This window comes from Tamandua tetradactyla, chromosome 3, assembly GCF_023851605.1.
Source record: "Tamandua tetradactyla isolate mTamTet1 chromosome 3, mTamTet1.pri, whole genome shotgun sequence".
In the NCBI taxonomy this organism is placed as follows: domain Eukaryota; kingdom Metazoa; phylum Chordata; class Mammalia; order Pilosa; family Myrmecophagidae; genus Tamandua; species Tamandua tetradactyla.
The window spans coordinates 34,718,921-34,737,581 of NC_135329.1; the positions used below are offsets into that span (position 1 = coordinate 34,718,921).

At 32.7% G+C, this 18,661-nt stretch overlaps 2 protein-coding genes across 2 annotated transcripts in view; one reads left to right on the forward strand and one right to left on the reverse strand.

The window, feature by feature from the left end:
* Positions 1–18,661, reverse strand: part of MCPH1 (microcephalin 1) — a 271,418-nt gene that overhangs the window by 85,818 nt on the left and 166,939 nt on the right. The gene's annotated exons all lie outside the window — the stretch shown is intronic.
* Positions 1,976–18,661, forward strand: part of ANGPT2 (angiopoietin 2) — a 58,531-nt gene continuing 41,845 nt past the window's right edge. The window contains exon 1 of the mRNA XM_077152988.1: positions 1,976–2,719. Within this exon, the coding sequence (XP_077009103.1) occupies positions 2,432–2,719 (288 nt within the window). The 5' untranslated portion in view covers positions 1,976–2,431. The remainder of the gene's footprint in view (positions 2,720–18,661) is intronic.

Here is an 18,661-nt window from a genome sequence, read left to right on the forward strand (position 1 = left end):
CTTTTTTCAAATAGGGAATAAATTTATCAGAAGAAAAAACTTGTACTCTATGCCATTACTTCACATTCAGTCAGAGAATAGCAAATTTATAATAGTTGATGGTATAAAAACTAATTTCCATTTATTGGAAAGTGCCTAAAGGAAAAAGGAACTAACCTTCCTAAATAACATTTACTATTACATATCACTTTAATTCTGAAAATGGTACGGAGACAGAATTATTTCCATTTTACAAGTAAGGGAACTAAGGTTTAGAGAACTTAAGCATTTGTCCAAAGTCACACAGAACCAGAGTTCTAATACAGGCTTTATCTTCAAAACCTTGATGCTTTGCTCTACAATTCATTGTCTGAAAGGGTACATTTTTCTTTATTTTTTTCCTTTAGTGGAAACCATGTATCAAAATCTTTGTGGAATCAAATTTCATATTCTATTAATATGATTCTTCCAGAATAGGAGTCTTAAATTTTTTGTGCTTTTCTTCAAGCCCTTTGGTAGTCTGGTGAAGCTTATGAACTCTTTTCCAAAATAAAGATATATGCTATTATCTTCAGATATTAAATAAGATCTAGGGATGGATCTAGTGCTGAGTGTGATAGTTTGAAATATCTGATAAAGTCATAATTCTATGACTTTAATTGATGAGAAAGTCATAGATATTAATCCTACTTCGTTGGTTGTTTATTCATGATTAAAGGAAAGGCTAAATTTCAGTTAAATTTTAATAAAAAATAAGTACTTATTTCCCTATCCAAGTTCATGGACCCCATGCATTCTCTCCATAGACCTCACGCTAAGGATCCCTGCTCTAAAGGAAGCTTGGGACTCATTATATTCATAGAATGGAGTTTTGAAAGATCTATTTAGGTCTCTTGTCAACAAATTCAAGAATACAAAATTCACTGTACAAATTCCATAGTCACCTAAGAATTAAAAGCATAATTCTTTGCTTCTCTGAAAGTTTATTTTAAATGATTATTGACTGATATTTGACCTTCATGGTTAGATGAGGTCCATCAAGTCAATGTACCAGATATTCTACCACTAACTGGGAATAATATATCTATAACATAAACAGATCATAGCAAAGGATAGATATTTTTTCCTAGGTTCATATTAGCTGGCAAATTCACATATTATTAATCTCTGAGGTATTAAGTTTTAGTTTATTAAAAGAGGTGACCTGCAGGATTTACAGAGTCATAGAATTGAAATAGAAAACCGTTAAAGTTAGTGTAACTCCTGCGTTTTACAGGTAAGGACAATTAGAGCCTAATTAAAAAGGGGAAGTGATTTGCCTAAGTCAAACACCTAGAGGTTCTAATTTAATTGATCCTGAATAATCATGTTACAAATGATAGGTTTTGAGCAAATCCTGATATAAAAAAAAGAAAAGATGTGTTCCTCTTTCAACATACTCTATTTGTATTTTGACTTCCCCACCTCTTATAAATCAGTCCATTATTCTTTAAGTTTATTTTGAATATTGAAATGGATATTTTGTTGAAAGAATAAATGTCAGAGCTCAAAAACTGATCTTCCTAGCATGATTTAATAAAGCAAGATCTTCCTAACAAACTTTTAAAATGAAAGTTTTGTATACTCAGATAACAGTTCAAAGGACAAATAACATCCATGAAACTATTTTCCTATGAAAAGGCACAGAGTTTACAAGAGCAAAACGTCTTCCTCTTTATTTGTAATAACAAAAATAAACCAAAGTCCTGACATATTTGTAGTATTTTTCTTCCGAAAGGAAAAAACAAGAACTTTCATTGTACTTTAAAATTAAAGTTGTTACCTTAGATATTTTACCAGCTTCACACTGTGAAATCAGTTCCACACAAAAGAGACCGACTGCTCTCTCTAGGAAATACTCAATTAGGGTGGTGCCTATGAAATACCCAGGGGTCCTGTAACTGATCGTTTTTTCCCAGAGGGTTTCTGCAGTATATAGTCCTAGTTAGACAACAAGCATTATGCTCCGATTTTTCCTGTTGCCTGGCTAGTGACCCCCCTACAGGAAGATAACGGATAAGCCAAGAGGGCGGAGCAGCTAGCTACACATGTCTGGCTGCTCTTATCAACTTATCATATAAGGAAAGGAAAGTGATTGATTCAGATACAGACACTGTAGAATCTGGGAAAAGAGAAACAAAGAAACATTAAATCTGATCTGTAAAGCTAATACAGCACTCACAACTGAGCAGGATTATTCTCCCTTCTGGAATCTGACAGTTTACTGGATGACTGGAGAGAAGACAGCATTAAAAATCAAGTTTGCTACTAGAAAAGGAGAAAAAAGAAGACTTTCATTGATTGACCTTAAACCATGGCAGCATAGCCGTGCATCTTAGAGAACAGCTTAGTATTTTGGACTCTTATGTGCCTTGACATTTGCTAAGCTGGTGGTTTATTACCAAAAGAAAGAATGTGGCAGATTGTTTTCTTTACTTTGAGCTGTGATCTTGTCCTAGCGGCAGCCTACAACAACTTTCGAAAAAGCATGGAGAGCATAGGGAAAAAGCAGTATCAGGTTCAGCATGGATCATGCAGCTACACTTTTCTCCTACCAGAGATGGACAATTGTCGCTCTTCTTCTAGCTCCTACGTATCTAACTCTGTACAGAGGGATGCACCACTAGATTACGATGATTCGGTGCAGAGGCTGCAAGTACTGGAAAACATCATGGAAAACAACACTCAATGGCTAATGAAGGTAGGAAAATAATCAGTTTTACTTTATGAAAAATTAAAGCTATTACAATCAGCTTTGTTTTAATAACAACAACAAAAAGGATTAGAGCAAGACAGAGATGCTTTATGGGTAGCTTTGAATGAATTATCCTTTTTAAACTTCTATCCCAGTGTGTAAAATGGTCATAGGTGAAAGGGATTATTTGAAAAAGAATGTCAGAATAGAGAAAATTTCTGAAGTTGAAATCTGTATTAATAAAGTGAAGGAGAGGAAGTGCACATCTCTGCAAAACTGCTATGCTCTTTTGTTTGTTTTAGTTTAAACTCAGTAACACAGAGACATTATAAACTGGTTGCAGGCATGTGAGGGAAGCTGTAAGCAATACAGCAGTGCCAGAGCCAGGAAAAACGTGACAATCATGTTAATTACTGATAAATAACGGATGGAGCAAAGTGCTTTACCAATTTCCTGAATTTATTTACTAAAATAGATTATGACTTGGTAAATGAGAGGAAATTAAATAAAACAGACCTCATGTTTCTCAGAATCTCAGTGATTTACCCGCAAGGACTTGTCATTTGTAAACGGTGGTAAGTTTTCCAAGTGTCCTGTAGGGATTCGGTACTGCAGCCACATTTCAATTCCAGCAACTGGCTTTGAAAAATATATTCATGTGGGACTAGTGCTCAGGGGCAGTTACGTTGAATTTATGCCATGACAAGATGGTTTCATGGTTTGTACTTGGGGCTATGATTGTACCACTGTTTCATAGATCTTTTCTTTTTTTTTTTTTTGCATGGGCAGGCACCGGGAATAGAACCCGGGTCTCCGGCATGGCAGGCAAGAACTCTGCTGTTTCATGAATTTTTATAGAGAGTTTAACCAAAATAGGATATTGAAAGCTGTGTTTTTCTTTCATAAAAGATCATTTTCCCACATAAACCTGGGAACTATATACACACATACATACATATATATATATAATTACCCTGGAATTTTTCTTTATATGGACTATATGTATTCCAAAGGAAGTTTAAAGAAAATGCATGTATAGTAAATTAAGTATTATAATGATGACATTACATTAGAAAATTGCTACATGGTAGAGAATATGACTATTTAAAGCCATAAAAAACGTTTAAAAAGTTTGTTGGCATCATTCAACACTTTGCCCCAGAAAAGTATAATTATTTTCTCAATCTTTTATTTCACCATAAGCTGTCTGTTAGGACACCCTATCTTAATCTCAGCAGAGATCTTAGATCCTAATCTAAGTTTCACATTAACTCCCCTGCCATCAGAGAGGAAACAACTAAGTCATCATTTGAGCCATAAGCCTAAATGAATGAATGTTCTCACCACTAATGGTCATTGCAACAAGAACAGTTGCTTAAAATCGAAGAACAGAAAACAATAAAACTTAAACAATTTATCAAAAAGACCCGTCAAATATAGATAATATAAAAGTCATTAGTAATATCTTTATAATCACTATCCCTTCTGGGCAAATTTTCAGTAGGTTTTTCTTTTTTCTTAAGAAAGTCACTAAAATCATCTAAAAGCCACAGATGCTTAAATAATAATGCTAAACTTTAAAAAGTATACAGCAGTACAGGTTCAAATATCTGAATGACAAACTGTATTCTAAATATATGTGAAATTCTAACTTTCTACTTCTTTTTAAGTCATTATGCTCACATTTAATAATCTCCCTGCATTTACTATGGCGTGCTTAATGGTCAGTGCTAACAGCCTCAGTAAGGAATGAAAGAAATATAGTAGTAAACATTCTAAGCTGCCCAGTTGGTAAGTCATTTCCTAAAATAAACAGTCAAGGAGCATAAAAGAATGCTTTGCCAAATTCAAGACTGTGAAATTGTATTTGCTTAATTAAGTACACATCAGGAATACCTGAGACTCCATAAGCAAAGTTCATATTTCTTTCTTAAACTATCCCCTTCTCTTGGGTATTTGAGAAACTATTTAAAGGAGGAAAAGGACAGGTGACAAGATTTCTTCCTTCCCAGGTTCAATTAGTAAATATTTGATCCGTAGAACAATGGCATTTCAAAATTCCTTCTTTAGCTATGTAGCTAAATATCATCATAAATGACTTAATATTTATCTTTTGATCTGCTTAGACCTGTTCTCTCTGGTCTAGCTCAGTGGTGTAAGATGTGCACCTGAGAAAGTCAATTTGAACTCTAACTAACTTGTCTTCTGGCTTCTGGTTTAGGAATGAGAGTCAAAAAATAAAACAAAACAAAAGCCAACCAATCAACCACAACGAAACAAACATTAAACTCATAGTGGTTAAAAGTAAAGTCTGTTTCTTCTGTGATTTGTCACATGTCATCCGTGATAAATACCATTTTTTTCATATGGAAGAAAATAACATACGTTGGAATGATAGATAAGCCACATAATTAAATGATCAACCTCACAATCTAACAACTATTGATAGATTATCCCAGAAAGAAGCACAATTCTATGTCTTGCATTATGTTTTACGTATTTCCTTTACTTTAGGGCTGTCTACTTTTATGTATTTCCTTTCTATTTGTATCAACACTAAACATAAAGAGAGAAGGAAAAAAGAACCAAATCTTTTGGTTAATTTTAGGGCAAGTGAATAGTATTTTAAACTTCTGAGTGGGTACCATGCTCTAAGGAGCTTAGGCTAAGAAAGCTGTTTTGCACATCACCAAAAGATCTCATACTGCCCCTTTAATCTGTCAGCCAAAGGAAGTTTCAGACTTCTGAATGAGTGCAGAGGAACATGAATGGAACAATACAGGAGAAGGTTCATTTTCCGCTGAGTGGTTAAACAAGGATGAGATAAATTCATGATAGTACACTAAATACACCATGATGACTTTAAAAAAACACCACATGCACATTTCCCTTACTAATCCTACAACTACTCTAAACCTCTGTCCTGGTAATATTAAACACACTTTATAAAAACTGGCAAATAACTTAGGAAAATGTGTTGTATTTTTCTATGAAACCTACTATATATTTTTTCAATTAGAGGAAATATGGAAAGGAAACAAACAACTATTTCACACTGATGAATATCTTATGTTTTATAAATAACTGCAAAATCCATTGCTACTTTAAAACAGAATGATTTAAAAATAAAATAAATGTCTGTTAAATTCATGTAAAAATTTCCTGTCATTTTATGTTTTTTAATGCACAAGTATAGCCTGAAAACTGTAAACTTGAATTGTTACCCTTTATTTCTCTTTAAAAATAATGATAATATATTCTTTTAATATACCTTACTAAAGAACTGCTACTTATCAGGTGATGTATGGTGAACAATGTAGGATGTTCTTAAAGAAAATAATTGCTATAAATGAGAAAAACTGATGATGAGAAATTGTTAGATAAACTCAACCTTCCAAACCTTCCCTGCCAGGGATTTTGTTTGTGTATGAGTGTTTTCACATGTATAATTGCAACCAGTGTAGAACCAGAAAAATTTGATTCATTAAAGAAAAGAAAAAATATCCCCATCATATACTTTGCCAATTATCAACTACAATATTAGAGAAAAGGCATTCCTATGTATCCTAAATCATGAATATGACCATGTTCAATATTGGAAGCAAATTTTGTGCATTCAGAAAACTGATTAAATCCTCTAGTTAAGATTCCAAGAAAACAATTATTATTATATTAACTATATATTCATATCATCATAGTAAGGGATAAGGAGACATTACAAATTTCACTACGGTAGAGGAAGTATAACATGTTTAAGTTTGGAAAGTGCAAATATCATGTTTAAAACATATATATTATGCAATATATATATATAATACCATATGCTTACTATACACAATATGTAAAATGCAAAAATGTTTACTATATGTTTGTTACATATATTGTGTGTGTGTGTATATATATATATATAAAATATATATATAATATTTATTTTCTATAATCAAACAGCCCCTTCTCATTAAACTGGGTTGTCTGTCATTTCATATTGGATTAACTCTTGTAATTGGATTAACTATTTAGGTTTCATATTATGGAGAGATGACTATTTGCCTACAGAGTCTAGAACTAGGAAATGGACTTCTATGTATGACTTCTATAATATCTTATTTCTTGTTTAGACAGACATTATAATCTATATGTCTCAAAACTGAAACTTGAAAAATCTATTGTTTCCTTAAACTTTATAAACAGGTTGTAGTCCAAAAGTCTACCTGTAAGCCAGTTACTGTATATGGAAATGTAAAAGGATAATGACCTTATAAATGGTGATTAGATGGTCAGTCTGGCCTATAGTGCTTATTTTAATTCATAAAATAACTGAAATTTTATATATTTGTAATTGAAAAAATGGTTAAAATCAAAGCTACCACTATATAGATAATTTAAAAAAATAAAACCCAAATAGTGTGAAAGTAATGTCTAGGGGCAAACTAAAAACAAAGATAAACAATTAATCTTCAGCCTTTTTCCTTGCAATTAGGATTTACACTAGTCCTTTATTGTAACAAATTAATATAAACATTTATGGCTTTCCATCTGCTTATAATATTTACAGTGGAATTACAGTCGTATTATACCATGATCAGAATCTTTTCTGGTTTACAAATGATATGAAAAGAGGTTCATTGAGAGAGATTTTATTAGGGAAAAAGAACAAAATCTGGAAGACTTAGGTAAAGGAAAATACAGATTAAAATTGTGTGTGTGAGTGTGTATGAAAGAGAGAGAGAGAGGAAAGGGACTAGCTGAGCGATGGACTACATCAAGACAAGGAAAAGTATATGGTATGCTTCTTTTGACAGGGAAGAAAGGGCATGATTTTCATAGTTCCATGTTCTGGCCACCAAATAACATTAGGGACCTGGACAACATTGTAGATTTCCTAATCTTAGATTAAGAGGATTATAGACAATGAATCATTAATATGTACAGGTTGTTTGCAAATCAGGTATTCATAATTTACAGAATATCTACATTACTTAATAATAATGACACCTCAGCAGGCAAACTATTCTTTCTCTCTCTGTGTATATAAATACACACACACACACACACAAATACATATATGTTCTATAAGATGGACATTTAAAATAAGCATCATTTGGGTAACCAATAAGGTCTAAATAATTAAGTAGGGGCCTATCTTAAGTAAACCAACTCCTATTCCTTTCATAAACTTCTTTGACATAAACGAATCTGGCAATGGATTTTCCTCCTAAATTATTCTAGAATGTCTTCTGGTATAAAGCTAAGATTTTATCACTAAAGTAACAGTAGTAATATAATAATAGGGGGCAGCAAATGAGTAGCAATTAATAACTTTAAAATACTTTCTATACTTTACCCCATTTTGTCCTAAGAATATCTCTAGAACAAGTATGGTAGGTATAATCACATCTATTTTTCATCACTTATGAAGATGGGTCATGATAATATTAATGTTCTTTGAAGCTTAGAAATCTTGTGTGGATTACCTAAAGAGGAAAACCAAACAAAGAAAAGCATATATATCTCCTTGGGCTATGGTGAAAAGAATTTTCCATAGGGCTGGAAAAATTACAGAAAATTGTGGATAGAAGTATCAGTGGATAGAAGTATGTGCTGAAGTATAGCATTATTTCTTAGTTCATTGAAATGAGTGAGTGAACACCCCCCTACCCCTCCCACCACTTTATTGGGTTTTACAGTTCAGGGCAGGAGTCATTAAAGCTCATTTAAATGAATACTCAACAAATATTTCTTGTGAGCCTGTATGTGTCCAGGCAGTATTCAAGGTGCTTGGGATACATCAGTGAGGGTAAAAAAAAAAAAGAAAAAAAAAGACTAAAATTCAATAAATAAATAAAAGAAGAAAAAAAAAGCAGAGTAAGAGGATCACCAGTGTTGGAGGTGGGTGGGTGGAAAGTAGTAAAACAGTCATCGCTACATTATAACCTCTTTTATAAAATTCAATTAAAACTATTTTTGAATGGCCATTTATCCTGAGTACTAGAGTATAATACAAGTTTAGTGTAGAAAATTTAGAGTATACAAAAAAAGCACAAAAGAAAAAATGCACAATTCCATCATTCTGAGATAACCATTCTTAATATTAAGTGCATATATGTATAACTATGTATATATAATTAATCTAAAATATACTGTGTATGCTGTAAAACTTATTATATGCATCTATATTCATCCTCTACTGCCTGAAATCAGGTGTACTAGCTGTTTGTTTTTAAATTAATATTTCTTTTAAATTAAATATTTCCCCATGAAATCACCTTTCTTTGTTATCCGAATCCTGGCATGTATCAGCTGACAAAAGATGTGAAATCTATTAAAAATCTCCTGAGAAGTGGACCTAATCCTCTTAACATCATCATTCCTTTAACCAGCTAAGACCATTATCTTTGCAACTAAACTAGAACCTAATTAAAATCTCTGTACCATCCTGTGATGGTAATTACTTTTCTCCAGAATGAGCCTCATTTCTCTTTTTGAGTAACCTTTCACATTTCTGAGGTATATATCTCAAACACATCTTCACTCTAAAAGATAATGAATCGCCTTTGAACACTGAAAAGGACAATCATAACTGTGTGTGTATAAAATACCTTTATTCTGTGTATCACGAGACTCAATGTGTCTCTCTATGAACATTGTGCTAAAAAGTTGTTCACTACATGACACTTAAACAAACCTACCTATGTTCCTATTATGCTCATATGCAATGTAACAAGTCCATTAAAATGTTTGTATTTTATTATTAAATGTGTTTTTATCACACCAGGTTTCAGTGAGTTCCAAGCAATGGAGTTCCAAGCAATGCTGCTCTACTGCATGTTCTGTTTTTATACTAGGAGGCAAGAACTAAAATGAGGATCACAGCCCAGCTCATAACTACCTTCTGAGCAGGCATTTTGGGGTTAACTAGTGAGCCCATTGATCTTGATAGAACAGACTTAGAATTAGTAGGAGGTACAATTTCCTTTGATTTTCTCTGCTTTTAGATTTTTGCGATCAACAGATGATTTTACTCTTAGTTATTGGCTTGGATAATTATAAACATTAGTTTGAAGATAATTGAAGTATTACTTTGAGTTTTATTAACTACCATCTAGGCTTTGGAATCTTGAAAAATTACTACATATAGATGTACCTTAAAATTGGTCTTTTCAGAGGGAAATTTTGGTGCAAAAATGCAGCTGGAGAGAATACATTATTTTATTTTGTTGAATAACAAAACCACCAAATTTAGAACACAAGCTAATTATCTATGCCTAAAGTTTGGTGTGTGTGTACAAAATTCCTTACTATTTTTAACTACTAAGCAATGGATTCTTAAATTTCCTAAAAACAAACAAAAAAGAGTTATCAGGCTTACCTTAATAAAGTGTTAATGACAGGAATTCCTGACCAGAATTGTTTTGAACCTAACTGTAGCAGTGAAATGTTTTTAAAAACAGTGATGGTTGGGATAATTATATTACAAGTTAAAAAAAAATACTAATCAAAACACCATTTCCCCCACCAAATAACAATTGGCCATTTTGTGATGTGTAATTAATTGTCCATATTTCCAAATATGATTCCCTGCTGAGAGATAACAAACATAATGACTTCACATACGCTTTTTCCTTTAATTAGATAATTAAAAATACATATAATTTATTTATTGCTGTATGATTCATTTACCCCATGCCTCAAAGGTTTTATAGCTGTAAAGTATAGAATTAATTGATGATATGCCACTTTTCTTTTCCTCTTCTTCATCCTAAAATACCATGCTATTAGAATAAACTGTATCTGGATGACAGTAAAAAAAAGAAAAAAAAAGTATGAGGAATATCTGATGAATAAATAACTTTCTTTACTTCATTGGGACACTTTCACTACCATTTCAATTTTAAGTGATTCAAAATCATAAATCACAAAAAAGTTCAACACAGAGGCAGTAGTTACAGCAGCCATGGAATGTAATGGCAAAAGAAAACATCTACCTAGCACCACTCTCACATCTCAAAAACAAGTGGACTTTGCTCGCTACTATGAAGCTAGCTTTGTGTGCTTGTTTGTTTAGAAAGTCTACTGAGTTCTTGCAGAAAAGGATACTGCTCATTGTGATAGTATTGCCTGAGGTCAAAACAGAGAAAAGCATTTTCCACCATTTGTGGTTGCTATTGTAAAATGGCCAAGATGATGATGATGATCATGACCATGACAGCAGCTGACATTTGCTGGGTGTATACTATGCTGCTACATTATCTCATTTAATTTTCATGATAGCACCTTTAAAATGTAGATAATATTTTCTTCCTTTATAGTTGAAGAAATTCAAGCTCAGAGAGGTTAAACAACTTATTAGAAGGTACAGAGCTGGCAAAAGTACCATAAAGTTTCTTATTTTCACTGTTTCATACAATAAAACAGATTTTTAAAAGATTTGAATAAAAATCTATACTTTTTTAAATGCGAATCAGGAAAGCAAACACACTTCACCACATTCCCCCAATGCCTGTCATTTTAACACTACACACAAACTGTCACATCCAAAGCATTTCCATTATCATGAGTAAGATCAATAGGAACCGATGAGAAGATCAATTTTGGTAGATATTATAGTCTGCATTTAACCCCTAAGGAAATAAATTCCAAGACAGTAAGTTTCTTTCTAGGTCATAGAGATAGTATGCAATTTATGTACTACTTCGACTGTAGATGAACATTTGTGTTCTTTTATGGAAGTCAACACTTCTTAATTGGACAAATCCTGTATTGCTTTTCTTGTACTATTATCTTTGGAATCCTTACAGTTGGATTGACTTAAGGCTGCCTTGAATGAGTTCCAAGACTATCTACCTTACAATGAAATCCACTCTTTAGGAAATATGTTGAGTGATCATGGTGTTTATTCCTGGGGTGCCCAAAAAGAGCTTTTAAGGAACAGATTGTCTCAATTACCTTAAGTACTGGTCAAACATAATATAGTTCCTCTAAGGTTACAATCTGTGGTTAACAAGGAGATATTGAAAAAGTACAACAGATGAGGGAGCTGTATAAACATGCAAAGGGGAAAAAGGGTGGGGATAAAGGAAAAGGATTTGATAAGTATCAATCCATTACTCATTCTGGCCTTTCAGACCTTCAACTCTCCTTTGACAGCATCCTTCATTTTCCAGCAGCATCAGAAAGACGTGTTTGTTACACACGATTTTCGAAATAAGAGCTTGTTTCTGTGAACACTAGGATTTTTCTTTGTTTTTTCAAATCCTTCTAAACATAATACTTCATATACTTCAACTTGTATGAACATAATATTCAATTTATATGACTGATTATCATCATTGTGAAAACCCACTTAATGTACCTTCTGTACTTAATAGCTCATATCAACTCTCTCTGTGTCAGGTTGTGTGATCTTGCTTCTTGAGTTGTTATCGGGCCTTCTGAGATGCATAATAAAGAAGACATGAAAAATCAAGAGCTGCTTCAATGAAGTTGGCCAGAGGAAGAGAGCTAATAGCCACTAAGAATAATAATTTAAATTAGGATTCAAACCCCAATTCCAAGTTTACCACTGTCACTTTCAAAGAATTTCCTAGGCTAATATGGACTTTAAAAAATTTATTTTATTTATTTTATTTTAACGAAGGCATCCAAGTTCCAGGGGACTAATGGTTTGGGAGTTTGAGAACAAGTAAAAGAGTACTGTTCAGTCTACAAATACCACCTTGCAAATGTTGGGGTGCAGGAAAGGCATTTTGAAGAAAATCTTCATTTGTATTCTAACTGTGGCCTCCTAAAGCCAAAGTACTACTAAAGTAACTCCAGAATAGGGCCAAGATTCCAGTGGAACCAACTAACTCATAATCTGAAACCCAAAGAACAGCCAAAGACACAGTGTTGGTCCTTTTGCCAAGGAGATTCAATAAAGATGCTAAACCACAAAATTTAAGCTGATTTTTAGACCACTTTAATTTGAAACCAAATTTCTACAACTGGAAAGGATTTCAAGAATTCACCACCACTGATAAAATTAAACTAGCTTGTAGGAGTCAAGACCAAAATCATGTCACCACAGTAGTTTTTTGGGCAAAAAATGGAGAGAAGATGACTCATATTTTGATTAAAAAAATACAACAACCCTAACAAAAGGAAAACCTCTGCAACTGCTCCCTTCTTCCTATGCCCACCCTTATCCCCCATTCCCACTGGTGTGTGAGCTATTTGTTCCCACTGAGTCAGTTAAGATGGGACTTTTAAGTGACTTTTGTGACTGAGTGTCATTTTCACTCGGAAGAAGAGGTGCTGGTGCTTGGAAGAAGAGGTGCATTGTCACATACTATCACATATATCACAGGTACAAGTTGATATAAATATTTGACCCTTTAAAGATTAAGCAAACTGAGCCAACTATTCTATGATGGCCCAAAGTGATTCACGGCCTCTCACCCCATTGATAATGAAATGATTTTTCCCCTTCAAGTTGTGAGTAAAAATTCAAGCATGCAAAAGTAAAAGTCAGTTCTGAATGACATGCTTTTTATAACTCATGGCAGTGGAGTGAAAACGGATAGGAATTTTCCACTAGCTTCCATTGGAATAGACATGCATGCATGGCAGTAGGGTTAGAGAGAGGGGGCAGATCTCCAAGAACTGAAGTTAATTATGGGAAAATTATTCAAGACCTTGTACTTTTACCACAAGCATTTGGAGAATCACATTGAGAATTTACTTCCTAAATTGCTCTGGTATTCAAGTAAACTTGGCTTTTCTTTATACTTACATGTTATAAAACAAGTTCAACTGAAAACAAATGAGGAAGGCAAGTATGCAAACTAAAAATTACATGCAGAAATAGACCATATTAATTTTGTAAAATTGCACATGTTCTGTACTTCCACTGCACTACCAAAAACACATCAGCCTGGAAGCAACCATGATATTCCCCAGAACATATGCATATTGCATTGAGAATGTTTCTCCTGAAGTACTTATGCTTATACAGTTGTTAGTTTAAAAGGAGACACTCGCTTGCAGGGAACATAGTGTTTTTCTTAATGATTTTAAAAGTTGTTAGTGAAAATCTTGTACATTTTACTAGTTCTTTTCAATTTACTGATTTTCCAGTAAACATATCAAATCATAGAAATTACAATTAAAGATAATATCTGGGTTGGGATAAGGGGAAGAAGAACATGGATTGAATTTACATCCTACTAAATGCAAGGCTTTATGATGTTCTCTTTCTCAGTTCATGGTGCCTTAGAATCTCAGAAATTTTTCGACAGATAGATCTAGACCCAGAGAAATACACAACAGTGACATTTATTAAGAAGTACAAACAACTTGAGTATATATGTCCTGACAGTTAAGTAGCCAACTGAAAACAAAATATACATAAATTGAAAGAAAAAAACCAATGTTTTAATTTCATCTTAACCACAATACGAATGGCATATATATGGCTGTTAGGCACTGCCCAGCTTCTCAAACCTTAGAATCAGGTTGGATACTGCCATCCTCATTTAATGTATCACGCTGATTTTCATGTTATACTTGCTTTTTGTCATAGCTTCCATCAAAATCCCAGCTTTACACAGTAGCACAATCTAATAATGTTAAAATTTGAGCTACTTTGAGCTACTAAATCTTACAGTGCCTGACAGACATCAAGTATTGTTGGGATTCCCTTGAACACATAGAATATCTTATAGTGCACCTATGAGTTTGCTGCCGTGACATAAGATGACTTGGTGCACAGTTTGGAAACTATGTTAATTTAGTCTATTTAATTGTCACATTAACTTAGCATAGTAGGCTTGCATACATATTTTACTGGTGAGAAATCTGAGGTTAAAAAATGTGGCCTGCTAGTATGGAGCTGAAATTCACACCCATGTATGTTTGATTCCAGACTTTTGTTGTAAAGACCATTCCATAACAATTTCAAAAATTACTAAGAAATAAATGCCCCTAAAAATATAACATCTTCCCCACCTTAATTCAATACACAATTACTTTATTCAAGTATCTATTTTGCTGCTTAAAAGCAAGAAATACTTGAGTTGGAGTTACTTAAAATATAATTAGATTCATTAGACCAATTAATCTAGTTTTCTTTTCACAAAGTAATTTTGTATTCATTCCATTGGGCAACGGATAGAACAGCTATTCATAGCATAACTCATTTTCCTCCTAGACTCAAGCTACTGAACTCCAACAAGTAGCAATACATGACTCAGACATTTATTTATTTATTATTTATTTTTAGACTAATGGGAACTTTGTGAATTCTTTCTTGGTCTTCCAAGAGCAAATGCCTTTTATGCTTGATCTGGGAAGTACAGTGCTTCAGAATGTCAGATTACTAACTTACCAAACTGAGTATTTTAGCTTTCTTCAGGAGGCTAGAATGATTTAATCCATAGCTCACTACAGATAGTCATTTTTAAATTACTTTTCCAAAGTTGATTTCTTCAGGCAGTATTTTTACTACCCTAGATGAAAACTGAAGACAGAGGGAAATAAAATCACCTGTGGTAACTGTGACCACAGCATCACAACAATATTTGTTAAACATTTCATTTTAAAAATACCTTTTCCTTTTTAAAAGTCTTTTTATTGAGGTATAAAATACAGAAAGTATACAAAATGTACTAGCATTGAATTACAGCTTGATGTAAGAAATTTTAAAATAAGTATTCTTATAAAACAAGCTCTAAGATATAAAATACTCCCAGCATTCCAGGAGATTCTCCCACTCTTCTTCCCAGTTAATAACTCTCTCAGCCCCCTATCCCTCGCCCCTCCCTGAAATCAGCATTCTGGTTTTTATCACCATTGATAAGTTTTATCTATTCTTAAAATTTATGTAAATGAGATCATGTAGTAAGTACTCTTTTTGTGTGTGGCTTCTTTTGCTCAACATAGTATCTGTGACAGCATTTAATTTTAACAACCCACTGTATAATTCTTAAAAATTGAGTTGTAGTGCATTAACATTTCTTACTAGTCTTCATGGAAAAACATTTGCAAATCAAAATAACAATTCTATTGTGATGAAACAACTAGTGAGAAGAGTTCACCAAAGAATGATATTTCACAATGTCAGTATGGCATCACATAAGTGGCCACAAAAATTCTTCATGATTTGGACAGTTTAATAGATTTTATATATAGCAAGTTAATATGCTAGAAAGGTTCATGACATATTGATGTCTTTACTTCAATAAAATCCTTCTTACCATGAATTTTTACGCAAAAACGATTTTAAGATAAGTATCAGTAATCCCACGTAAATAACATAATGTGTGTTTAAACTCCATGAGGAGGAGTGAAACATTCGTTTCATGGCCAAATTTGTGCCCAACCGTTCCTATTCAATCATGGGAGAGAAAGTGACTCTTGGAATGCGTAAATAACACACCTCTGAAACAAAGTTTGAATGAACTCCCTCTGAAAATGAGTCATAAACAACATCATCCCTAGAACTGCTATTTTGTAAAGAGAAGTTTGATACAACATATATTCTATAGTAAGGTACTCTCTTATTTAGGGTCATCGGAAGACATACATAGAAGCTAAATGATTCACCCAAAGTCATAATCACCATTTGTAGTATGCAGTCAAGTCTCTCTTCCTAGTAGATTCAACTACAAGAATCCACAGAACACTGTGCATGTGGTTTTCAGAGCATATTTGTTCAATTGCAGTGGAGCCATGAATAGACATGGAATATGCTTAAGGGTTTTCCTAAGAACTTTCAAAGTACATAGCCATTCCAACCTAGCCACCAAAATTTCAAATGATGAATTTTAAGTACCTAGATACATACTTACTACCCTTCTTAACAAGTTCAGGCCAAGAACCAAGAAGAGATATTTAGTTAAAAAAAAAAAAAGTCATACTATTCTATGTCTTACCACATAACTTGTTTTGAATATCATTCAATATTGTTTAGCTTTTGCTAAATTGCTTCTGATTAAAATTCTACTGCTGATCAGGTTTAAAATAAGTTTTGTTAAAATGCTTAGGAAATGCAATACAGTTTTAAAAATTAATATGCAAAATATAGCCTAACTAAATAATTTGTATTTTTAATGTGTTATAAAAAGATTGATCACTTTTAGCTTCTGCAAAGCACAAGCAGATGTACAATTCCTTAAAAGTATATACACACAAGGGGACTGAAATTATGTAAATAAATGTGAAAATATGAAAAACTTGTACTTGCTAGAGTGGGAACTGAACCAGATGTCAAATTAGAGATAATCTAATATAGTACAAAAGGTAGATTTTTCCCTTCTAAATAATTCAGCAAAACATAAATTTAGCTGTTCTAAAATAATTTTTAAAAGTTGCAGCTACAGTTTTATGAAAGGAAAATCAAAACGAAAAGAACACACTTGCCTAAAAACTTCCTAGTATTATACTATAATAACTATCATTTATAGTTTGGGTAGCTTTATTTAACTGATTAAAGCATGATGTTATATCAAGTTTATGGAGTTTCCCCCCAACCATACACAATGCATCATTACATTTTGTTCATAGAAATTCCAATTCCATGGAGAGTGTACAAATATATGTTTGTATAAATTTATTCTAACCCAGGTAAAATGCATAATGATGTTTACGCAGAGAATTTGAACAATTCATAACAGAGCTATATTCTTACTTAGTAAAATAACTTTAAACTCTTATTTTCCTGAAAATGGGTCGGTAGTATAACTTTGTAGAGAAAAGAAGGCATACTTTATAGCTAAGTTTTTTGAACATCTAATATACTTTAAAAATTCTGTCCACTGTAATTTTTTCTACTGTAATTCTTTCCACTTTGAGGTTTGCTAGCAAAAAGAGGAGATAAAGAACCAGAAAAGCTTGGCTGGAGGTCTGTTTGTAGGCAGCAGCACTCAGCAGGGCAGTCAAGGCCCAATTCTATGATTTCTCAAGCATTTCCATCTGCATTCCTAAGTTCCCCCCCACCCTCCTTTTTTTTTTTTAAAGAAACAATATGAGCTTCCTGCCATCTGTAAAAAGAACAGCAAACCAGTTTGAAAGTATCTTCAACACAAAAATCATCTAAATTTTTTTTAGTAATTTCCTTTTCTGGCTATCTAGTATAGTGATTGTGACAGTATAAAATTTATTTATTTTAAAAAACAAATAAAAACCTGCTTTAAAGGTTATTATATTATCTTGTTCCTAGGAATCTACCCAGGATTTCAGCAAACACATAGCAGTAAGAAATATGGTAGAAATAGGACAGATAAAAGATATAATGAATCTTTAGTATCTGAATACTTAATCATAAAAGTGAAAAGGTAGAAATGTTAACATTTGGGTAGCACATTTTCAACAAGATAGTAAGAACAGGTGCCTCAGCACAGTGTTAAGACTGCTGGACTAGATATTAAGAGACCAGGGTTTTAGTTTATACTCTATTAGCATTGTTATCTAGGCCCTATATACTTGAATTCATAAAATGAGTGTTCAAAAGGCTTTTTTTTTTCACCTTCTGAAAGTCTATTATTCCATAGAGAAGCGAGGATATATTAAACATATAGAGATAAATATGTTTTTAAGCACATATGTAGGCATAAATTCACATGTATGTATATATATGTGACTGTAAATAAACATACATTTTAGTGAGTCTGTCTGGCACAGAAGGCCTTAGAAATATTTGTTCTATTATTTTCTCTCCGTATACCTTCAATTCAGAGACAGCAAGAAGACTTCATTTTTGTTATAAAAGAAATCCCCAGAATACTGTAGCCTAAGTTTATCAATTATTGTTAGGGCTCAATTTAAAATTGCTTCTATTTTTAATAAATTATAATTCAGTTCATTTTGAAAAGGAGAAGATCATTTTATGATTTCTTTCTATTTTGTAGGAAACATACTAACATTTCCTAAACTCAGAACTTAACAAAATATCCAAAGAACCAGAAGTTTATA